The sequence below is a fragment of the Taudactylus pleione genome, unplaced genomic scaffold, assembly GCF_031769625.1.
Source record: "Taudactylus pleione unplaced genomic scaffold, aTauple2 ptg002591l, whole genome shotgun sequence".
In the NCBI taxonomy this organism is placed as follows: Eukaryota; Metazoa; Chordata; class Amphibia; order Anura; family Myobatrachidae; genus Taudactylus; species Taudactylus pleione.
This window is the reverse complement of record NW_028286970.1, coordinates 142,667-169,083: the sequence shown is the minus strand read 5'-3', so window position 1 is coordinate 169,083 and position 26,417 is coordinate 142,667. Positions and strand designations below refer to the sequence as shown.

Genomic DNA, 26,417 nt, shown 5'->3' with positions numbered 1-26,417 from the left:
GGGGTCTGTACAAGGACGTGATGATGGAGAATCACCGGCCCCTCACATCACTGGGTAAGAGGAGACTGTAATTTATTTTACAGGGGAAAGCAGATATGGGCCCCCCTATATATACACATCATCTGATAATCACATATATACAATGTACTCAGTCACTGTGTGTCTCCTACAAATGGACCCAGTAACAGGAATACCCCAGAGAGATGTCCACATCCTCTTTATTCACAGGTTTGTACAGAGGAGAATCACAGGACCCCACAGGGGCATCAGGTAGATGGGATTTAGGGGCTCACCAATATACCACAGTGACTGTCACTATATGATCTGTAGAGAAGCTGTGTGTGTCTTATACAATGATATTCTACTGTGTAATGTCTATTAACAATATCAAACATTATTAAAAAACTATTTCTGTTTAGTGTGCAGCGCTGACTAATATTAAGATAGAAGATATAGAGGGAGAAGAAGAAACATATGTGACAAATAATAAGGCAAAAGATATAAAGGGAGAAGAAGAGACGTATGTGACTGATATGAAGGCAGAAGATATAGAGGGAGAAGAAGAGACGTATGTGACTGATATGAAGGCAGAAGATATAGCTGGAGAAGAAGTGACGTATGTGACTGATATGAAGGCAGAAGATATAAAGGGAGAAGAAGAGACGTATGTAACTGATATGAAGGCAGAAGATATAGAGGGAGAAGAAGAGATGTATGTGACTGATATGAAGGTAGAAGATATAGAGGGAGAAGAAAAGACGTATGTGACTGATATGAAGGTAGAAGATATAGAGGGAGAAGAAGAGACGTATGTGACTGATATGAAGGCAGAAGATATAGAGGGAGAAGAAGAGACGTATGTGACTGATATGAAGGCAGAAGATATAGAGGGAGAAGAAGAGACGTATGTGACTGATATAAAGGAAGAAGATATAGAGGGAGAAGAAGAGACGTATTTAACTGATAATAAAGCAGAAGATATAGAGGGAGAAGAAGAGACATATGTGACTGATAATAAGGCAGAAGATCTAGAGGGAGAAGAAGAGATATATGTGAGGGGTGATCAGCAGTGTAAGGAGGAAATCTCTACAGATATCAGCACAGGTGAGTAATAAACATTGATTACAGAAGCATCACATATTCTCTCTTTTCAACCACTAATATAATTTCTTATTTTACACCCTCCTCTGTCAGTACAGACTAATGAGGGAAATGTTCCTGTCACTGTGTGTGATATAATACATTGCCCATGCCTGCACTCTATTACACATACTGAGATGAATATACAGAGAGTGTGAGGACATAGGGTGCAGCTAGTATGACCTGTGTGTGATATAATGTATAGACCATGCCTGCACTCTACTACACATACTGAGATGAATATACAGAGCGTGTGAGGACCTAGCAGGGTGCAGCTAGTATGACCTGTGTGTGATATAATGTATAGACCATGCCTGCACTCTATTACACATACTGAGATGGAGATCCGGAGAGTGTGAGGACACAGCAGGATACAGCTAGTATGACCTGTGTGTGATATAATGTATAGACCATGCCTGCTCTCTGTTAGACACCTGACATTTCCCTGACGCCGGGAGACCGGCGCCCGGCATCCCAATCGAAGGGATGCCGGGCGCCGCGAGCTGGCATCCGCGGGGGGGAGGGTTAGGTTTAGGGCACCCGGGGGGATTTAGGATTAGGCACCCCCCCCAGGAAGGTTAGGGTTAGGCACCCCCGTGGGGACTTAGGGTTAGGAACCCCCCTGGGGGACTTAGGTTTAGGCAGCGTGTAAGGGGGGTTAGGGTTAGGCACTTGAGGGGGAGGTTAGGGTTAGGGGGTTAGCTTAGGGGGTTAGGTTAGGTTAGTCAGTACTTACCTATACACGATCGGGATTTCCAGCGCTGTCGGGCTTCCGCTGCCGGGAACTCTGCTGTTGCCGGCCATGCGCCCGGCGGTATTTCATACCGATTCCGTTCTGTGTGTGATATAATGTATAGACCATTCCTGCACTATGTTACACATACTGAGATGGAGATACGGAGAGTGTGAGGACAAAGCAGGGTGCAGTTAGTATGACCTCTGTGTGATATAATGTATAGACCATGCCTGCACTCTGTTACACATACTGAGATGGAGATACGGAGAGTGTGAGGACACAGCAGGATGCAGCTAGTATGACGTGTGTGATATAATGTATAGACCATGCTTGCACTCTGTTACACATACTGAGATGGAGATATGGAGAGTGTGAGGACACAGCAGGATACAGCTAGTATGTCCTGTGTGTGATATAATGTATAGACCATGTCTGCGCTCTGTTACACATACTGAGATGGAGATATGGAGAGTGTGAGGACACAGCAGAGTGCAGCTAGTATGACCTGTGTGTGATATAATGTATAGACCATGCCTGCGCTCTGTTACACATACTGAGATGGAGATATGGAGAGTGTGAGGACACAGCAGGGTGCAGCTAGTATGTCCTGTGTGTGATATAATGTATAGACCATGTCTGCGCTCTGTTACACATACTGAGATGGAGATATGGAGAGTGTGAGGACACAGCAGAGTGCAGCTAGTATGACCTGTGTGTGATATAATGTATAGACCATGCCTGCGCTCTGTTACACACACTGAGATGGAGATACGGAGAGTGTGAGGACACAGCAGGGTGCAGCTAGTATGTCCTGTGTGTGATATAATGTATAGACCATGCCTGCACTCTGTTACACATACTGAGATGGAGATATGGAGAGTGTGAGGACACAGCAGGATACAGCTAGTATGTCCTGTGTGTGATATAATGTATAGAACATGCCTGCACTCTGTTACACATACTGAGATGGAGATATGGAGAGTGTGAGGACACAGCAGGATACAGCTAGTATGACCTGTGTGTGATATAATGTATAGACCATGCCTGCACTCTGTTACACATACTGAGATGGAGATATGGAGAGTGTGAGGACACAGCAGGATACAGCTAGTATGTCCTGTGTGTGATATAATGTATAGACCATGCCTGCACTCTGTTACACATACTGAGATGGAGATACGGAGAGTGTGAGGACACAGCACGATACAGCTAGTATGTCCTGTGTGTGATATAATGTATAGACCATGCCTGCACTCTGTTACACATACTGAGATGGAGATATGGAGAGTGTGAGGACACAGCAGGATACAGCTAGTATGACCTGTGTGTGATATAATGTATAGACCATGCCTGCACTCTGTTACACATACTGAGATGGAGATATGGAGAGTGTGAGGACACAGCAGGATGCAGCTAGTATGACCTGTGTGTGATATAATGTATAGACCATGCCTGCACTCTGTTACACATACTGAGATGGAGATATGGAGAGTGTGAGGACACAGTAGGATACAGCTAGTATGTCCTGTGTGTGATATAATGTATAGACCATGCCTGCACTCTGTTACACATACTGAGATGGAGATACGGAGAGTGTGAGGACACAGCAGGATGCAGCTAGTATGACCTGTGTGTGATATAATGTATAGACCATGCCTGCACTCTGTTACACATACTGAGATGGAGATATGGAGAGTGTGAGGACACAGCAGGGTGCAGCTAGTATGACCTGTGTGTGATATAATGTATAGACCATGCCTGCACTCTGTTACACATACTGAGATGGAGATATGGAGAGTGTGAGGACACAGTAGGATACAGCTAGTATGACCTGTGTGTGATATAATGTATAGACCATGCCTGCACTCTGTTACACATACTGAGATGGAGATATGGAGAGTGTGAGGACACAGCAGGGTGCAGCTAGTATGTCCTGTGTGTGATATAATGTATAGACCATGCCTGCACTCTGTTACACATACTGAGATGGAGATATGGAGAGTGTGAGGACACAGTAGGATACAGCTAGTATGACCTGTGTGTGATATAATGTATAGACCATGCCTGCACTCTGTTACACATACTGAGATGGAGATATGGAGAGTGTGAGGACACAGCAGGGTGCAGCTAGTATGACCTGTGTGTGATATAATGTATAGACCATGCCTGCACTCTGTTACACATACTGAGATGGAGATATGGAGAGTGTGAGGACACAGTAGGATACAGCTAGTATGACCTGTGTGTGATATAATGTATAGACCATGCCTGCACTCTGTTACACATACTGAGATGGAGATATGGAGAGTGTGAGGACACAGCAGGGTGCAGCTAGTATGACCTGTGTGTGATATAATGTATAGACCATGCCTGCACTCTGTTACACATACTTAGATGGAGATATGGAGAGTGTGAGGACACAGCAGGGTGCAGCTAGTATGACCTGTGTGTGATATAATGTATAGACCATGCCTGCACTCTGTTACACATACTGAGATGGAGATACGGAGAGTGTGAGGACACAGCAGGGTACAGCTAGTATGACCTGTGTGTGATATAATGTATAGACCATGCCTGCACTCTGTTACACATACTGAGATGGAGATACGGAGAGTGTGAGGACACAGCAGGATACAGCTAGTATGACCTGTGTGTGATATAATGTATAGACCATGCCTGCACTCTGTTACACATACTGAGATGGAGATATGGAGAGTGTGAGGACACAGCAGGATGCAGCTAGTATGTCCTGTGTGTGATATAATGTATAGACCATGCCTGCACTCTGTTACACATACTGAGATGGAGATATGGAGAGTGTGAGGACACAGCAGGATACAGCTAGTATGTCCTGTGGGTGATATAATGTATAGACCATGCCTGCACTCTGTTACACATACTGAGATGGAGATACGGAGAGTGTGAGGACACAGCAGGATACAGCTAGTATGTCCTGTGTGTGATATAATGTATAGACCATGCCTGCACTCTGTTACACATACTGAGATGGAGATCAGGAGAGTGTGAGGACACAGCAGGGTGCAGCTAGTATGACCTGTGTGTGATATAATGTATAGACCATGCCTGCACTCTGTTACACATACTGAGATGGAGATATGGAGAGTGTGAGGACACAGCAGGATACAGCTAGTATGTCCTGTGTGTGATATAATGTATAGACCATGCCTGCACTCTGTTATACATACTGAGATGGAGATACGGAGAGTGTGAGGATACAGCAGGATACAGCTAGTATGTCCTGTGTGTGATATAATGTATAGACCATGCCTGCACTCTGTTACACACACTGAGATGGAGATACGGAGAGTGTGAGGACACAGCAGGATACAGCTAGTATGACCTGTGTGTGATATAATGTATAGACCATGCCTGCACTCTGTTACACATACTGAGATGGAGATATGGAGAGTGTGAGGACACAGCAGGATACAGCTAGTATGTCCTGTGTGTGATATAATGTATAGACCATGCCTGCACTCTGTTACACATACTGAGATGGAGATATGGAGAGTGTGAGGACACAGTAGGATACAGCTAGTATGTCCTGTGTGTGATATAATGTATAGACCATGCCTGCACTCTGTTACACATACTGAGATGGAGATATGGAGAGTGTGAGGACGCAGCAGGATACAGCTAGTATGTCCTGTGTGTGATATAATGTATAGACCATGCCTGCACTCTGTTACACATACTGAGATGGAGATATGGAGAGTGTGAGGACACAGCAGGGTACAGCTAGTATGTCCTGTGTGTGATATAATGTATAGACCATGCCTGCACCCTGTTACACATACTGAGATGGAGATATGGAGAGTGTGAGGACACAGCAGGATACAGCTAGTATGTCCTGTGTGTGATATAATGTATAGACTATGCCTGCACTCTGTTACACATACTGAGATGGAGATATGGAGAGTGTGAGGACACAGCAGGATACAGCTAGTATGTCCTGTGTGTGATATAATGTATAGACCATGCCTGCACTCTGTTACACATACTGAAATGGAGATATGGAGAGTGTGAGGACACAGCAGGATACAGCTAGTATGTCCTGTGTGTGATATAATGTATAGACCATGCCTGCACTCTATTACACAGTATGAGATGGAGATATGGAGTGTGAGGACACAGCAGGGTGCAGCTAGTATGTCCTGTGTGTGATATAATGTATAGAGCATGCATGTGTTATAGTTACACAGTATGGGGATTTTGGGGGTACAGCCGGGCACGTCTTATTATAGTTACACAGTATGGGGATTTTGGGGGTACAGCCGGGCACGTCTTATTATAGTTACACAGTATGGAGATGTTGGGTGTACAGCCGGGCACATCTTATTATAGTTACACAGAATGGAGATGTTGGGGTACAGCCGGGCACGTCTTATTATAGTTACACAGTATGAGATGTTGGGGTACAACCGGGCACATCTTATTATAGTTACACAGTATGGAGATGTTTGGGTACAGCCGGGCACGTCTTATTATAGTTACACAGTATGGAGATATTGGGGTACAGCCGGGCACGTCTTATTATAGTTACACAGTATGGAGATGTTGAGGTACAGCCGGGCACGTCTTATTATAGTTACACAGTATGGAGATGTTTGGGTACAGCCGGGCACGTCTTATTATAGTTACACAGTATGGAGATGTTGGGGTACAGCCGGGCACGTCTTATTATAGTTACACAGTATGGAGATGTTGGGGTACAGCTGGGCACGGCTTATTATAGGTACACAGTATGGAGATGTTGGGGTACAGCCGGGCACGTCTTATAGTTACACAGTTGAGATGTTGGGGTACAGCCGGACACGTCTTATAGTTACACAGTATGGAGATGTTGGGGTACAGCTGGGCACGTCTTATTATAGTTACACAGGATGGAGATGTTGGGGTACAGCCGGGCACGTCTTATAGTTACACAGTATGGAGATGTTGGGGTACAGCTGGGCACGTCTTATTATAGTTACACAGGATGGAGATGTTGGGGTACAGCCGGGCACGTCTTATAGTTACACAGTATGGAGATGTTGGGGTACAGCCGGGCACGTCTTATAGTTACACAGTATGAGATGTAGGGGTACAGCCGGGCACATCTTATTATAGTTACACAGTATGAGATGTTGGGGTACAGCCGGGCACGTCTTATTACAGTTACACAGTATGGAGATGTTAGGGTACAGCCGGGCACATCTTATTATAGTTACACACTATGGAGATGTTGGGGTATAGCCGGGCACGTCTTATTATAGTTACACAGTATGGAGATGTTGGTGTACAGCCGGGCACGTCTTATAGTTACACAGTATGGAGATGTTGGGGTACAGCTGGGCACGTCTTATTTATAGTTACACAGTATGGAGATGTTGGGGTACAGCCGGGCACGTCTTATTATAGTTACACAGTATGGAGATGTTGGGGTACAGCCGGGCACGTCTTATTATAGTTACACAGTATGGAGATGTTGGGGTATAGCCGGGCACGTCTTATTATAGTTACACAGTATGGAGATGTTGGTGTACAGCCGGGCACGTCTTATTATAGTTACACAGTATGGAGATGTTGGGGTACAGCCGGGCACGTCTTATAGTTACACAGTATGGAGATGTTGGGGTACAGCCGGGCACGTCTTATTATAGTTACACAGTATGGAGATGTTGGGGTATAGCCGGGCACGTCTTATAGTTACACAGTAGGAGATGTTGGGGTACAGCCGGGCACGTCTTATAGTTACACAGTATGGAGATGTTGGGGTACAGCCGGGCACGTCTTATTATAGTTACACAGTATGGAGATGTAGGAGTACAGCCGGGCACGTATTATAGTTACACAGTATGGAGATGTTGGGGTACAGTCAAGCACGTCTTATTATAGTTACACAGTATGGAGATGTTGGGGTACAGTCAAGCACGTCTTATTATAGTTACACAGTATGGAGATGTTGGTGTACAGCCGGACATGTCTTATTATAGTTACACAGTATGGAGATGTTGGGGTACAGCCGGGCACGTCTTATAGTTACACAGTATGGAGATGTTGGGGTACAGTCAGGCACGTCTTATTATAGTTACACAGTATGGAGATGTTGGGGTACAGCCGGGCACGTCTTATTATAGTTACACAGTATGAGATGTTGGGTACAGCCGGGCACGTCTTATTATAGTTACACAGTATGGAGATGTTGGGGTACAGCCGGGCAAGTCTTATAGTTACACAGTATGGAGATGTTGGGGTACAGCTGGGCACGTCTTATTATAGTTACACAGTATCGACATGTTGGGGTATAGCCTGGCACGTCTTATAGTTACACAGTATGGAGATGTTGGGGCACAGCCGGGCACGTCTTATAGTTACACAGTATGAGATGTAGGGGTACAGCCGGGCACGTCTTATAGTTACACAGTATGGAGATGTTGGGGTACAGCCGGGCACGTCTTATAGTTACACAGTATGGAGATGTTGGGGTACAGCCGGGCACGTCTTTTAGTTACACAGTATGGAGATGTTGGGGTACAGCCGGGCACGTCTTATAGTTACACAGTATGGAGATGTTGGGGTACAGCCGGGCACGTCTTATAGTTACACAGTATGGAGATGTTGGGGTACAGCCGGGCATGTCTTATAGTTACACAGTATGGTATAGCTCTGCAGTGATGGTAATTCCCATATAATTATTCTGTTCCCAGCAGATGGACACAGCAGCAGGAATAATTTGAGGAGACGTCTCATATTATCTACAGATTGTGACCTAGACAATAACTTCTCACAGGACTCTCCAGGAGAAAAACCCATTATCCCCAGTATACATCCAGCATCTCACAGTGCTTATCTATCCTCTGATCCCTCTAACCATGAGGAATGTTCTCCTGATAATCCCAGTAGTGTTACACACAGCTCAGATCACACAGGTGATAATCCATTCTCATGTTCTGATTGTGGGAAAAGTTTTACCAAGCAGATCAGTCTTTCTATACATCAGAAGAAAGTTCACGCAGCTGAGAGGCCTTTTCTATGTTCTGAGTGTGGGAAATGTTTTACTCTGAAAAGTTATCTTAGTAGACATACAAAGATTCACACAGGTGAGAGGCCATTTCCATGTTCTGAGTGTGGGAAATGTTTTACACAGAAATCATCTCTTGTTATACATCAGAGACGTCACACAGGTGAGAGACCATATGCATGTTCTGAGTGTGGAAAATGTTTTAAACAGCAGGGAGCACTTGCTGTACATGAGAGAAGTCATACAGGTGAGAGGCCATTTCCATGTTCTGAGTGTGGGAAATGTTTTACACAGAAATCAGAACTTGTTACACATCAGCGAAGTCACACAGGTGAGAACCCATTTTCATGTTCTGAATGTGGAAAATGTTTTACACACAAATCAGTTCTTGTTAAACATCAGAGAAGTCACACAGGTGAGACACCATTTTCATGTTCTGAATGTGGGATATGTTTTACACACAAATCAGTTCTTGTTATACATCAGAGAATTCACACAGGTGAGAAACCATTTTCATGTTCTGAATGTGGGAAATGTTTTACACACAAATCAGTTCTTGTTTCACATCAGAGACGTCACACAGGTGAGAAACCATTTTCATGTCCTGAGTGTGGGAAATGCTTTAAAGAGAAATCAGATCTTGTTATACATCAGAGACGTCACACAGGTGAGAGGCCATTTCCATGTCCTGAGTGCGGGAAATGTTTTACAGACAAATCACATTTTGTTACACATCAGAAAAGTCACACAGGTGAGAAACCATTTCCATGTCCTGAGTGTGGGAAATGTTTTACAAAGAAATCAGATCTTGTTATACATCAGAGATGTCACACAGGTGAGAGGCCATTTCCATGTCCTGAGTGTGGGAAATGTTTCACAAAGAAATTCACTCTTGTTACACATCAGAGAAGTCACACAGGTGAGAAACCATATTCATGTCCTGAGTGTGGGAAATGTTTTACACAGAAATCACATTTTGTAGTACATCGTAGAAGTCACACAGGTGAGAAACCATTTTCATGTCCTGAGTGTGGGAAATGTTTTACACAGAAATCATATCTAGTTACACATCAGCGACGTCACACAGGAGAAAAACAATGTGTATGAGCGTCTAGAAATATATAGAAATTGCAGCGGTATTTACAGTACTGTAATATTGAGAATTATCAGAACAAGCATAAATACAATGTTAGCCTAGATTGCTGTCCCTGCTTGATGAAGAATAAATTACATTTGCATTATCACACTATGGGTCTGATTCAGCAGCGGAAGCAAATGCAGCTGCAGTCTCTTACAGATCGCAGGTGATAATATATGCTAATGCCGAGGCACAGCCGCCATAACCACGCCCACTGCTGCATTCTCATTATTATCCAATGTCACCCTCCTGTGTAATCATCGGTACCATCGCCGCACATCAAGCAGGCACACAACATTTACATCAGGTCTGACCAGCCACAAACACTGCAGCTCTCCTGACACACAGAGAGGTCTCATGCTGCAGCTGCCATCTCTATGGCTAATTTATACACGCCCATGACATGGCGACCACACGGACAAACACGCCCATGACATGATGATCACACAGACACACGCCCATGACATGGCGATCACACGGACAGACACACGTACAGACACGGACAGACACACACTGTAGAATTCTGTCCACCCCCATTACCTCCCCCAAACGGTCACCCTGCCACTCACTATGTGATGTATTCCTCTTTGCTTCTGTAATCGCAGTGTGATCGCTGTGTGACTTATACGCAGGTGTGATGGCAAACATTCGCTCTATCTGTGTAACTATCGTCATTGTGTCCTCTGGTGAATCAGCCCCTATATACTAATATATTACACTTGATTATATATCCACACGGATGTCACCAACATAGGGCTCCAACAGGTTCCTCATGTAATGGCTTTCACTTTCCTTATTCTATCAGATCAGAGGTTCCCAAACTCCACTATTACAGGCCAGACTTAAAGGAATTTCATGCTTGAGCACAGGTTACTCAATTAGTGCCTCAGTCAGTTTGATTTAACCATATGGATTCAAGCATGGATATCCTTAAACCATGGCCTGTAATGGCGGAATTTGGAAAACTCTCTGTATTAGATTATTATAGTACTATTGGCCTATTTGTGCAATAACAAGACCACATGATGTAATATGGGAACATAACTAATCTGTCATCATGACTATTTACAGATTGTCCTCAGTATGTCCTGCACTGTCACCTCCCACAGTGGTGACACCACCAGTAATGTGTTTCCAGCTCCCGATATCCCCAGCAGAATACAGATGTGATCAGGGTACGTAGTAATGGAGGAATAATACAGGGACATCACAGGATAAGTAGGATCAGTACAGATTGTCCTCAGTATGTCCTGCACTGTCACCTCCCACAGTGGTGACACCACCAGTAATGTGCATCAGGCTCCCGATATCCCCAGCAGAATACAGATGTGAGCAGGGTACGTAGTAATGGAGGAATAATACAGGGACATCACAGGATAAGTAGGATCAGTACAGATTGTCCTCAGTATGTCCTGCACTGTCACCTCCCACAGTGGTGACACCACCAGTAATGTGCATCCAGCTCCCGATATCCCCAGCAGAATACAGATGTGAGCACGGTACGTAGTAATGGGGGAATAATACAGGGACATCACAGGATAAATAGGATCAGTACAAATTGTCCTCAGTTTGTCCTGCACTGTGACCTCCCACAGTGGTGACACCACCAGTAATGTGCATCAGGCTCCCGATATCCCCAGCAGAATACAGATGTGAGCAGGGTACGTAGTAATGGAGGAATAATACAGGGACATCACAGGATAAGTAGGATCAGTACAGATTGTCCTCAGTATGTCCTGCACTGTCACCTCCCACAGTGGTGACACCACCAGTAATGTGCATCCAGCTCCCGATATCCCCAGCAGAATACAGATGTGAGCAGGGTACGTAGTAATGGGGGAATAATACAGGGACATCACAGGATAAGTAGGATCAGTACAGATTGTCCTCAGTATGTCCTGCACTGTCACCTCCCACAGTGGTGACACCACCAGTAATGTGCATCCAGCTCCTGATATCCCCAGCAGAATACAGATGTGAGCAGGGTACGTAGTAATGGAGGAATAATACAGGGACATCACAGGATAAGTAGGATCAGCACAGATTGTCCTCAGTATGTCCTGCACTGTCTCACCTCCCACAGTGGTGACACCACCAGTAATGTGCATCCAGCTCCTGATATCCCCAGCAGAATACAGATGTGAGCAGGGTACGTAGTAATGGAGGAATAATACAGGGACATCACAGGATAAGTAGGATCAGTACAGATTGTCCTCAGTATGTCCTGCACTGTCTCACCTCCCACAGTGGTGACACCACCAGTAATGTGCATCCAGCTCCCGATATCCCCAGCAGAATACAGATGTGAGCAGGGTACGTAGTAATGGAGGAATAATACAGGGACATCACAGGATAAGTAGGATCAGTACAGATTGTCCTCAGTATGTCCTGCACTGTGACCTCCCACAGTGGTGACACCACCAGTAATGTGCATCCAGCTCCCGATATCCCCAGCAGAATACAGATGTGAGCAGGGTATGTAGTAATGGAGGAATAATACAGGGACATCACAGGATAAGTAGGATCAGCACAGATTGTCCTCAGTATGTCCTGCACTGTCTCACCTCCCACAGTGGTGACACCACCAGTAATGTGCATCCAGCTCCTGATATCCCCAGCAGAATACAGATGTGAGCAGGGTACGTAGTAATGGAGGAATAATACAGGGACATCACAGGATAAGTAGGATCAGTACAGATTGTCCTCAGTATGTCCTGCACTGTCTCACCTCCCACAGTGGTGACACCACCAGTAATGTGCATCCAGCTCCCGATATCCCCAGCAGAATACAGATGTGAGCAGGGTACGTAGTAATGGAGGAATAATACAGGGACATCACAGGATAAGTAGGATCAGTACAGATTGTCCTCAGTATGTCCTGCACTGTGACCTCCCACAGTGGTGACACCACCAGTAATGTGCATCCAGCTCCCGATATCCCCAGCAGAATACAGATGTGAGCAGGGTATGTAGTAATGGAGGAATAATACAGGGACATCACAGGATAAGTAGGATCAGTACAGATTGTCCTCAGTATGTCCTGCACTGTCACCTCCCACAGTGGGTGACACCACCAGTAATGTGCATCCAGCTCCCGATATCCCCAGCAGAATACATATGTGAGCAGGGTACGTAGTAATGGAGGAATAATACAGGGACATCACAGGATAAGTAGGATCAGTACAGATTGTCCTCAGTATGTCCTGCACTGTCTCACCTCCCACAGTGGTGACACCACCAGTAATGTGCATCCAGCTCCCGATATCCCCAGCAGAATACAGATGTGAGCAGGGTACGTAGTAATGGAGGAATAATACAGGGACATCACAGGATAAGTAGGATCAGTACAGATTGTCCTCAGTATGTCCTGCACTGTGACCTCCCACAGTGGTGACACCACCAGTAATGTGCATCCAGCTCCCGATATCCCCAGCAGAATACAGATGTGAGCAGGGTATGTAGTAATGGAGGAATAATACAGGGACATCACAGGATAAGTAGGATCAGTACAGATTGTCCTCAGTATGTCCTGCACTGTCACCTCCCACAGTGGGTGACACCACCAGTAATGTGCATCCAGCTCCCGATATCCACAGCAGAATACAGATGTGAGCAGGGTACGTAGTAATGGGGGAATAATACAGGGACATCACAGGATAAGTAGGATCAGTACAGATTGTCCTCAGTATGTCCTGCACTGTCACCTCCCACAGTGGTGACACCACCAGTAATGTGCATCCAGCTCCCGATATCCCCAGCAGAATACAGATGTGAGCAGGGTACGTAGTAATGGGGGAATAATACAGGGACATCACAGGATAAGTAGGATCAGCACAGATTGTCCTCAGTATGTCCTGCACTGTCTCACCTCCCACAGTGGTGACACCACCAGTAATGTGCATCCAGCTCCTGATATCCCCAGCAGAATACAGATGTGAGCAGGGTACGTAGTAATGGAGGAATAATGCAGGGCCATCACAGGATAAGTAGGATCAGTACAGATTGTCCTCAGTATGTCCTGCACTGTCTCACCTCCCACAGTGGTGACACCACCAGTAATGTGCATCAGGCTCCCGATATCCCCAGCAGAATACAGATGTGAGCAGGGTACGTAGTAATGGAGAAATAATACAGGGACATCACAGGATAAGTAGGATCAGCACAGATTGTCCTCAGTATGTCCTGCACTGTCTCACCTCCCACAGTGGTGACACCACCAGTAATGTGCATCCAGCTCCTGATATCCCCAGCAGAATACAGATGTGAGCAGGGTACGTAGTAATGGAGGAATAATGCAGGGCCATCACAGGATAAGTAGGATCAGTACAGATTGTCCTCAGTATGTCCTGCACTGTCTCACCTCCCACAGTGGTGACACCACCAGTAATGTGCATCCAGCTCCCGATATCCCCAGCAGAATACAGATGTGAGCACGGTACGTAGTAATGGGGGAATAATACAGGGACATCACAGGATAAATAGGATCAGTACAAATTGTCCTCAGTTTGTCCTGCACTGTGACCTCCCACAGTGGTGACACCACCAGTAATGTGCATCAGGCTCCCGATATCCCCAGCAGAATACAGATGTGAGCAGGGTACGTAGTAATGGAGGAATAATACAGGGACATCACAGGATAAGTAGGATCAGTACAGATTGTCCTCAGTATGTCCTGCACTGTCACCTCCCACAGTGGTGACACCACCAGTAATGTGCATCCAGCTCCCGATATCCCCAGCAGAATACAGATGTGAGCAGGGTACGTAGTAGTGGAGGAATAATACAGGGACATCACAGGATAAGTAGGATCAGTACAGATTGTCCTCAGTATGTCCTGCACTGTCACCTCCCACAGTGGGTGACACCACCAGTAATGTGCATCCAGCTCCCGATATCCCCAGCAGAATACAGATGTGAGCAGGGTACGTAGTAATGGAGAAATAATACAGGGACATCACAGGATAAGTAGGATCAGCACAGATTGTCCTCAGTATGTCCTGCACTGTCACCTCTCACAGTGGTGACACCACCAGTAATGTGCATCCAGCTCCCGATATCCCCAGCAGAATACAGATGTGAGCAGGGTACGTAGTAATGGAAGAATAATACAGGGACATCACAGGATAAGTAGGATCAGTACAGATTGTCCTCAGTATGTCCTGCACTGTCTCACCTCCCACAGTGGTGACACCACCAGTAATGTGCATCCAGCTCCTGATATCCCCAGCAGAATACAGATGTGAGCACGGTACGTAGTAATGGAGGAATAGTGCAGGGCCATTACAGGATAAGTAGGATCAGTACAGATTGTCCTCAGTATGTCCTGCACTGTCTCACCTCCCACAGTGGTGACACCACCAGTAATGTGCATCCAGCTCCCGATATCCCCAGCAGAATACAGATGTGAGCAGGGTACGTAGTAATGGAGGAATAATACAGGGACATCACAGGATAAGTAGGATCAGTACAGATTGTCCTCAGTATGTCCTGCACTGTCACCTCCCACAGTGGTGATACCACCAGTAATGTGCATCCAGCTCCCGATATCCCCAGCAGAATACAGATGTGAGCAGGGTACGTAGTAATGGGGGAATAATACAGGGACATCACAGGATAAGTAGGAGCAGTACAGATTGTCCTCAGTATGTCCTGCACTGTCACCTCTCACAGTGGTGACACCACCAGTAATGTGCATCCAGCTCCCGATATCCCCAGCAGAATACAGATGTGAGCAGGGTACGTAGTAATGGGGGAATAATACAGGGACATCACAGGATAAGTAGGAGCAGTACAGATTGTCCTCAGTATGTCCTGCACTGTCTCACCTCCCACAGTGGTGACACCACCAGTAATGTGCATCCAGCTCCCGATATCCCCAGCAGAATACAGATGTGAGCAGGGTACGTAGTAATGGAGGAATAATACATCGACATCACAGGATAAGTAGGATCAGTACAGATTGTCCTCAGTATGGCCTGTACTGTCACCTCCCACAGTGGTGATACCACCAGTAATGTGCATCCAGCTCCCGATATCCCCAGCAGAATACAGATGTGAGCAGGGTACGTAGTAATGGGGGAATAATACAGGGACATCACAGGATAAGTAGGATCAGTACAGATTGTCCTCAGTATGTCCTGCACTGTCTCCCCTCCCACAGTGGTGACACCACCAGTAATGTGCATCCAGCTCCCGATATCCACAGCAGAATACAGATGTGAGCAGGGTACGTAGTAATGGGGGAATAATACAGGGACATCACAGGATAAGTAGGATCAGTACAGATTTTCCTCAGTATGTCCTGCACTGTCTCACATCCCACAGTGGTGGCACCACCAGTAATGTGCAGGGTCAGGAGATGGAGATTATTTGGTAGTGAGGAAATCACAGAAAGGACCATACAAGCTTTGTTATACACCTACAAATATATGAGATAAAGAGTTTGGTAACAAGTAAGAAAAACGAACGCTGCACAGACCTGTCTGACGTCCATGTGGGGTAACACAGCTGCGTGTGGCGCTTGTTAGTATTTACCACACTTTTTAACCTGAAAGTTTTTGTACATTGTTAGTAAAGCTGGAATAGACTCCAGTTGTCCTCTCGGTGGTGCACATGTTCTGTGATGGCCTAGGTGTAAGATCTAGTGATTTGCTGTAAGACGGGATTTAGTGGAAACTCTGATGTTACCAGAGATGTCACAAGGAGGTATAGAGGTTTCTGCATGAGGGTGAGTTGTGTCTCACGGGCTGGTCACACTAGGCCACAGCTGGCAGGAGAAAATAACAGAGATAGGGACTGGGCAGTCAGCTATAGACCAGGGTATGAGCCGAGGTCAGGGCCACCGAAGAACAAACGTCAGGCATAAGCCGGGTCAGTATTGGTCAGTCAGACATTTACTATGACTCATTCAGAACTGGATATAAACTGACATAAAGCTGTATTACTCTGTCACTTTAGGTACCGGTGATTATAGGTATATATATTGGGGTGATTATAGGTATATATTGGGGCTGCACCAGCTCTTCCTATTCCCAGGTTCTTGTTATGTAGTTTTTATTTTGTGTTTTAGCTTTATCCTAACTTTGCTTTTTGTATCTTTATACTGTGACTGTCTTAGTATCCATTTCTCATACCCAAACAAGAAAGGTTTTGTCTTACACGTGTGCCCCTCTTTCCTGTCTCCTGTCACTGTGACACCGCTCTGGTGTTGGGGATTTGCTCACTGATGGGCACCTGCATGGATGCACTGTCCTGTCCTGTTATTACCTCCTATCATGGTATATATCAGTATTATGTTAGTACATATGTATTAGATAATATGTCATCTCTATTGTATGTGTGTCATGGAGGGAATGACAGCACTGTGCGAGTATCATATCCTGCAGCTTATAATACATGAGTAATACAGAAATGACACATTGTACACAAGCCATGAATAATAACAGGAATTGCTCTGTATGAGTAACTGGACGTTACAGGACTATTATGTGCAGGATGTTACTCTCATCATTAATGTAAGGACCATATTATACCAAAGAGAGAAAGCCAGGACAGCTATTCCTCATGGATGGCTCCTAATATGTACAGACCCCACCTGATGGAAAATGCCAGGATACTGCACATCTCTGAGCATTGGATGTATGATCTGTTATCTATATACAGGTGCACAGCACAGCGTCACTGCACCAGTATGCCGGGAGCCTCACATCATTACTCTGTACTACCTAGCTGTATCCATGTCAGTCTTGTCTGATCATAGCTGTAATGGAGTTATATGAGCTGAATTACTCTGTGCTGCTGTTACCATTCTCTTTTTAGTTACAGATTTCCAGCTCCACCCACCTTATCTGCTGCTTGTGTGTCTGCCCCCAGGTTTGCAGGATACAGCAGCTGCTCATTTTATAATTTGCTTTTCATGCCGCATTCACACAATATTATAGTAATCTGTAGTATTAAATATTCAATAAATAACATTCCAAGTGTTACTACAGGAGGAAACTATATTCTTGTAATCTTGCAATAAAATGACTGATGTAGAAAATTCTGCCTCACTGCTGTGTTTAGTTATAACTTGTGTATAAAGGAAAAGGCGGGGTGTGGGGGGAATGAGGTAGAGGGTGATATATAATAATATAATGGTCAGTAATCAATAAATATAATTCATGGGAAAAAAAACTACAAATGTAAGTAAAGTCCATGATTTGGTGTAATGGGTACAAGGACCTGTGTATAATGTGGTGTAATGGGTACAAGGACCTGTGTATAATGTGGTGTCATGGGTACGAGGACCTGTGTATAATGTGGTGTCATGGGGACGAGGACCCGTGTATAATGTGGTGTCATGGGGACGAGGACCCGTGTATAATGTGGTGTCATGGGGACGAGGACCCGTGTATAATGTGGTGTCATGGGGACGAGGACCCGTGTATAATGTGGTGTCATGGGGACGAGGACCCGTGTATAATGTGGTGTCATGGGGACGAGGACCCGTGTATAATGTGGTGTCATGGGGACGAGGACCCGTGTATAATGTGGTGTCATGGGGACGAGGACCCGTGTATAATGTGGTGTCATGGGGACGAGGACCCGTGTATAATGTGGTGTCATGGGGACGAGGACCCGTGTATAATGTGGTGTCATGGGGACGAGGACCCGTGTATAATGTGGTGTAATGGGTGCGAGGACCCGTGTATAATGTGGTGTCATGGGTGCGAGGACCCGTGTGTAATGTGGTGTCATGGGTACGAGGACCCGTGTGTAATGTGGTGTCATGGGTACGAGGACCCGTGTGTAATGTGGTGTCATGGGGACGAGGACCCGGGTGTAATGTGGTGTCATGGGGACGAGGACCCATGTGTAATGTGGTGTAACGGGTACGAGGACCCGTGTGTAGTGGGTACGAGGACCCGTGTGTAATATGGTGTAACGGGTACGAGGACCCGTGTGTAATGTGGTGTAACGGGTACGAGGACCCGTGTGTAATGTGGTGTAATGGGTACGAGGACCCGTGTGTAATGTGGTGTAACGGGTACGAGGACCCGTGTGTAATGTGGTGTAACGGGTTCGAGGACCCGTGTGTAATGTGGTGTAACGGGTACGAGGACCCGTGTGTAATGTGGTATCCTTCACAGTGGGGTAGGGGATAATGAGCTGCAGCTGATAAGACCTGCTGTCATGGCCGCCACAGGGAGGCCAATCCTGGGCCATTTTTTCAATCATGGGATCCCCGGCATTGAGTTGGTCAAGTAAAATATTTTTTTCTTTTGAGCTTTTGCTGGGCCATGAATGTACTTTTATTTTTGTAGTGTTAGGGCTCAGCCAGAGGCCCCCAACACCACAGGTACTATAAAATAAACATTATTCATGGCCCAGCACAGGCCCACAGGAAAAAATAAATCTTTCATGGCCCCTGGCCGGGCCCCAACAGTCAGCAGCAGAAGTATATTGACATATATGGCCAACCCTGTCCCCAGCCTCCGACAGGAATAAATTACTTTCAGCAAAGGTCCCCAGCCCGCCCTTTTCACCATATCACAGCACAGCAGGCGTATGATGAATTTGCAAATATAATGTACATCATCCTCAGAGAGGAGACTCACCTAGGCCAGTAACGCATGTATAACTCTCCAGTCTCCTCCAAATCAGCAGCCAGGCAGCATGGGGTGCTCCAGCAGGCACTGTGTGGGGGTACAGGCTTCCTGGTGATGCAGCAGCAGGGCTCCTTTCCTGGGGGGGTGATGCAGCAGCAGGGCTCCTTTCCTGGGGGGGTGATGCAGCAGCAGGGCTCCTTTCCTGGGGTGGTGATGCAGCAGCAGGGCTCCTTTCCTGGGGTGGGGGTGCAGCAGGGCTCCTTTCCTGGGGTGGGGGTGCAGCAGGGCTCCTTTTCTGGGGTGGGGGTGCAGCAGGGCTCCTTTCCTGGGGTGGGGGTGCAGCAGGGCTCCTTTCCTGGGGCAGTGCAGCAGGACTCCTTTCCTGGGGTGGGGGTGCAGCAGGGCTCCTTTCCTGGGGTGGGGGTGCAGCAGGGCTCCTTCCCTCCTCCTGAATAGTTTGGCCCTGGCACTTTTATTTTTGTGTCAGAGGCTTTTATTTTCACAGGGGCCGGGCTGGCTGCCTGACACCACACTAACCCCCACAGCAATGCCGCTCCATCCTCCTCCACTTAAGATTGCTGCGGGCATGGCTGAAGGAAGACAGGCTGCATTGTGCTGCACTGCGCAATGCTGCGTGACCTCTGACGTCACACCAAGGTGCCGCGCACAGCCGGGCAGCATCTGAGCTGAGTGCTCAGGGCTCAGCACTGCCCGCCAATAAACAAAGACAAAGACCTTTTTTTTTTATATGGTGACTCAGTGCCGCCCTCCAGGGGTCGGTGCTCCGGACGACGGCCCAGTTAGCCAAACCCTAGAACCGTCCCTGGTGGGTTGGTTGGTATGAACAAATATTGTAATGTGCACAATGACACAAGTGGGGCTATCTCTAACATGCAGGATGCAGCAAAACAAGTCAATGTGACAATGTCCAGTATGCACTCATACTCCCTGAGGAAGGCCCGCACTGGGCAGAAACGCGTTGGAGTTGCATCCACATCTTCTATACCAAACACTACACTATACCACAGCTAGCATGAACACCCACACCCACAGCGGGCCGTGCTACCGACCGGTCTGAGCCGATATCAACGCAGAGCACCACCCAGCAGGAATCAACCCGCAAAACCCCAGGATTGGGGAATCATGCCTCATCACACCGTGCCAGGAACGTACCTGGATGTTACAGACAAGAAGGATGGATACACCACGGTCAGGCTACATTTCAACTGCCGGAGGAAGCATCTCCTGAAGGTCCCCATTGTGCAAGATCAACATAACACGGTTACCACACAAGGCCACCCGTGCCCACGTCTCTCTGCTACACATACACAAGTATCCAGGCACTGACCACGCATAACCAGGACGACCAGACAGGTAAGCGGGACGCTGCCCCTAACTCTAAAAAGACCGCAACACTAGGTGGAAATTACACTCTGCTTAACCACGTATTGGACTCTCTGAATACCGGAATAGACCATCCTGGGTGCTGATAATGCCCACTACCACCTTCCACTTTACCACACTACCATTGTTACTGGACATGCCACATTGACTTTTGATTTGCTGCATCCTGCATGTCCGAGATAGCCCCACTTGTGTCATTGTGCACATTATAATATTTGTTCATACCAACCAACCCACATCTATGATTGCTACATCTCTCTGTACATAACCAATATTCTGTGTACTGCTGCTGTCTATTGAGACCAGTAAACTATTACTGTATCTTACAACATTTTGGGTCCATTCTTCTTTTACACATCACCCAATCATTTATAACAATACCACTTAGCAATATGTCTGAGCGCTACACAAACCAATTTTCTAGTATCCCCACTCATGGCAGCAGCACTTACCTTAGTTACACAAACACATACTCTGTGCACAAGGGTATCCATCCTCATCTATATCTTGCCTATTTATTGGACCTACTTCTGTTTTGCTTTATTACACCTCATCTGCTACTAGTGGTGCTCATAATCTATATAGTACATTCCTAATTATCAATATTATCAATACGGGACATGGAGAAATTCGTAATGGTTCCTACCCCAGGAAAAACCCTCAGAAACAAATCGGGTAAACGTGGAGATATTGCTATCCTTGCAGAGCCTTCATCGCTAGTCGTGATGTCCTCTCAGCCTTCTCAGACGTCCTCTATGAGTACCACCAACTTACCACTCTCCACCCTGCCCCAAGCAGATGCTCCCCCTGCATTTCCATTAGTCTATGAAGACATGGTCAGAGCGATTAAGGATACAATGGCCCCAATCATGCAACAGCAGTCTGCTACGTCTGCGGCAGCTCTGAAAGAGGTAAAATCCCAACTTGATTCCACCGGTATCTAACGAACAGAAGATTAGTGAGCATGAACAAGATATCTTCGAATTGAAACAACAGGCAGTGTCCCTGCAAAAATCCAGCTACCAGCTGATCGACAAAGTAGATGACTTGGAAAATCATTCCCGCCAGAATAATTTGCATAAGGTAGGCCTTCCAGAAAGTCTGAGGGGCCCTGACCTCATCAAATTCCTACCCTCTGATCTACCACAGATTTTGGGAGTTGCTGATGTTATACCTGACTTTACTGTTGAAAGGGCGCACAGTTTAGGATCTTTCACCGATTCCTCACGCCCACGCACAATGATACTTTGTTGCTTGTACTCTGGGGGTCATTCAGACCCGCTCGCGAGCGGCAGGATGCTCGCAAGCAGGTCGATGTTCCCCACTGCGCATGCGCACGACGGAGGGTGCTCCGTCGTGCGCATGCGTGAGGCCCGACGAGCGACGGGCTTTCCATCGTCCGGGTCTCGCACCAAAGGGGGCGTGCTGTCAATGTTGATTGACAGCATGCCCCCTTTGGCGGGCATGCCGGAGGCGTGCCTGCCAGACGGAGGCGTTCCCATGGGAACGCCTACCGTCTGAAGCCGGCCCCACTGACATCACTAGTGATGTCAGTGGGAGTGATTTTGGCTCTGATAGAGCCAAAATCACTCCAGGGCTTGTGGCAGGGAGACCCTACCGCAGGGTCTCCGTCGCAAGTCCGATGGTCAAGACCATCGCGACCATCTTTTTGGCCGCTCGCATATGCTGTGGGTGGTCACCCACAGCTATGAGAGCGGCCAGGAGGCCGCTCCATTTTCATGGAGGAGGGCCCTGATTCAGAGCGAGCACTCTGGTCAGAGCGTTCAGCTCTGAATCAGGCCCTCTGCTCATAAAATGACTTTATGGTCTGCTGCTCGTAAGATGGACAGGATCATGTGGAATAACCATCGCCTGCTCATTTTTCTAGACTAATCGGCCGAAGTCACTTGGGCCTGCAAGGAGATGAACCCTATCTGCTCAAAGCTTGTCCAGACACAGAGGAAATTCGCTCTTCTTTATCTCGCTAAGCTCAGAATCTTGCAAGGTAAAGATTTTAAAGACTTTACTGTGCCCGCCGATGCCCGAGCATACATGGAAGAGGAGGAGGAAGAGCGCATGGCTAATCCTGACTGATAAGATTTCTTTGATATACCTGCTAAATATCATTTTCTGCTTATTGTCAGATTCTTGTACTGGACTCTCAGATACTGCTTTGCTCTAATACAATTAATACTTTGATTCTGTTGTGTGTTTTCCGATGATGGTGTTTCTATATTATTGCACTTTTATGTTGCTGCCCTGGGATATCATTGTTGGAACTTTGCAGCATATTTAAAATTGGTTTAATTCTAACCGATTTTTCTCTTTAGACTTTTGTGCTTTTCATGTTAGAAATATTCCGGCATATTATTATTTGAACATCTGATATTGATATGCCTATGTATAGATTTCTTTCTGATACTCTATATCAGTGGTGTCAAACTCGGGCCCTCCAGCTGCTGTGGGACTATATATCCCAGCATGCCCTGCCACAATTTTAGCAAGTCCTAATAGCAAAACTCTGACAGTGCATGCTGGGATGTGTAGTTCCATTGCAGCTGAAGGGCCCGAGTTTGACACCACTGCTCTATATATTTTTATCAACATTATTACGGGGGGCGCGGCTCTTCCTTGTTCTCGTATGTCTCTAACTGTATTCATACCGTGAATTATTTCTGTTTTATTTACATTTTTTCCTTTTTTTTTTTCTCTGGTTCCTTCTTTTCCTTTTTTTTTCTTCTGATTTCCTCTTTTTTTCCAAGATTGGGGAGATGTTCCAACTAATAAAATCGATGTTTTTTTGTTCTATAGCAATGCGATGGTGTGCTTTTTTGGGTGGGATGTCTGCGCTATTTTCTCTAAACTCCCTAAATATTGAATAATATTAGAGTGTGTTCTTGGAATGTCCAAGGCATAAAGGGCCTGATTCAGAGGCGCTCGCTGTTTGCAAGCGCTCGCTCTGAATCAGGGCGGGATTTTTATTTATTTTTTTCTCCTGCCCGCTCGCTAAGCTGTGGGTGCCCACCCACAGCTTGTGAGAGCGGGGCTGGAGATGGTTGCGATTATCACGACCATCGGCATTGCGAGGAGACCCTAAGGTAGGGTCTCAGCACTCTCAATGCCGAGTGGACTTCCTGCTGTAATAGAGCAGGAAGTCCACTACCCGCCTACAAAATGGGGCGAATCCCTACCCGTGGGTAGGGGCAAGCCCCTACCTGCCCACAAAATGGGGCGAGCTGTCGATCAACATCGACAGCTGCCCCATTTTGTTGCGAGCCCCGGAGCGAGTGAAGTTCTCACTCGCTACGGGGCTTGCGCACCGCACGTGTGAACTGGGCCACCATCGACCCGCTTGCGAGCGCTATGCTATGCGCTCGTAAGCGGGTCTAAATCAGGCCCTAATTCCCCTGTGAAATGTCACAAAATAACTTCATATCTCAATTTGAAAAAAGCCGATATATCATTTTTACAGGAAACACACCTGACAGATTCGGAACATGTGAAATTATCTGTGTTGCGACAACGGGTTGTAGCTTTTTCATCGTTTACCTCTAAAGCGCGTGGAGTTGCTATTCTTATACGGAAAGGGCTCCCATTTGTAGTTGAAAAGCAGATATCTGACCTAAATGCCCGATTTGTTATTCCTCAGATTACGCTTTCTGGTGTCCTTTACACTTTATGTGATATTTATGCCCCTACAAATTATGATCGTTCCTTTAATTAGCTTCATGCGTACACATCTGCCCCAAGTATAAAGTCCTCACTACATAAATCTAACTAGCGTCTTTTCCCAAACCCCTCATACTTACACACTGCACACTCACATAAAAGGTTCCATAGCTTCAAAGTGAAATATTCAAGGTTTATTCATTTATTACTAATGTTGTGAAATAAAGACTATTTGATATCTAAGGTTTAGTAAATGATAAGCCATGTTTGGTGTTGTACTGATCTACTCTGTCTCAACAGCTATCCGGTGTCATTGGGGAGAAGATCGCAACATGCGTTCTCAACTTATGGACTGTAGAGAGTTAAAGCACTAAAATGTACTTTGTAATGTTAGCAGCTTAGATTTGCATGCAGCAGGAAAAAGGAGACAAAAGGCTGTCGGAGGCTGACCTGTGTCCATTTGAATCGACCTGTTAAATGTCCTGTAACAGAAGCACCGTGACGGAGAAGCAATGGAATCATGCCAAACTTGCTTATTGTATTGCTTATCCCTGTAAGGGTATAAATGTGCGTACAGACTCCAATCTGGAGTCTTCATGCTGATGCTGTTGACGGAGGTTTCTTGTTGATGCCGGTAACTGGTCTCAGAGCGCGTGCGTATGTATAGCTGTACCTTGGGTCTGTATAATTTCTTTGCCCTAAATTGTCTTTAGATCACAGCGTGTATCCTACTGTTTTTATGTTGAATAATATCCTTTGTGCGTTGGAAACACATTTCAAAGTCTGAAGGCATTTATTTACTGTATGCGTACGCAAATAGCGACAATTTTAGAAGGTATAGGCAGGAGCGTATAAAGGTTTAGAAGGTATAGGAAGGATTGTACAAAGGGCTAATTACGTTATAACACACCCTGTGGTTAATGGCAGATTCAGCACTCTCACAGAATGAGATTGCTGTTTGTCACAAAATGGTGGAGCTGCTAATTCACAGAATTGTGTGCTCATTGGAATACACCAGAGCCGTAACTAAACTTTTTGGTACCCTTTGCCAGAGAGAGCATTGGTGCCCTCCCTCCACCATTTTATAAATAGACATTAGATAGTGCACCTGAAAAAAGGCCATGACCTCATGGGGAAGGGCCAGGGAAGAGAGTGCTGAATCTCTAGTTAACCACAGGGTGTGATGGCATACCATATCTGTATTATGCAAGGAACACGTCCATTAAGGCGTCAGCCTTAATGATCGTAATTTTATTGCTTTTTGAAGTTTAATGGGACATGTGAAACCGTAAGTTTTTTGTCTATGGAATATTTCTTAACAACCAAATGATAATCGCTTTCTATGCCATTTGTATCTATAGTAAAGTAACAATATAAAGTTTCTTCAATTTCTTTCTCTCTCAATTTTTCCCTTATTTTTATTTGTCCCTCTTTTTTTAATGTTGAAATATTGGTATTTGGACCTTATTTTTATGGTTGCTATGGAGTGTGAGATAGAGGATAATACTAAACCTTCTTTCGATTTTCATCATACGCCACTAATACTCCATATTGTATGATTTGCAATGATTGTTATTACTTTAATTATATACTGGTGTATTTTGTTTATACTACGCTCTGTTTCTAGTAAAAAAATATTCTTTTTTTTTAATGTATATTACCCATTATGTTGACTAATCTCCATGTTTTTTTTTTTCTTTGTATTGTATTTTGGAT

The 26,417-nt window shown here is 45.9% G+C and overlaps 2 protein-coding genes across 2 annotated transcripts in view; one reads left to right on the top strand and one right to left on the bottom strand.

The window, feature by feature from the left end:
• Positions 1–26,417, bottom strand: part of LOC148431247 (uncharacterized) — a 73,049-nt gene that overhangs the window by 17,945 nt on the left and 28,687 nt on the right. The window lies entirely within an intron of this gene.
• Positions 822–11,234, top strand: LOC148431248 (uncharacterized). Its single transcript, XM_088466158.1, has 2 exons — positions 822–1,104; positions 8,590–11,234. The coding sequence occupies exons 1-2, from the start codon at positions 822–824 to the stop codon at positions 10,005–10,007; spliced, it is 1,701 nt and encodes a 566-aa protein (XP_088322284.1). The 3' UTR covers positions 10,008–11,234.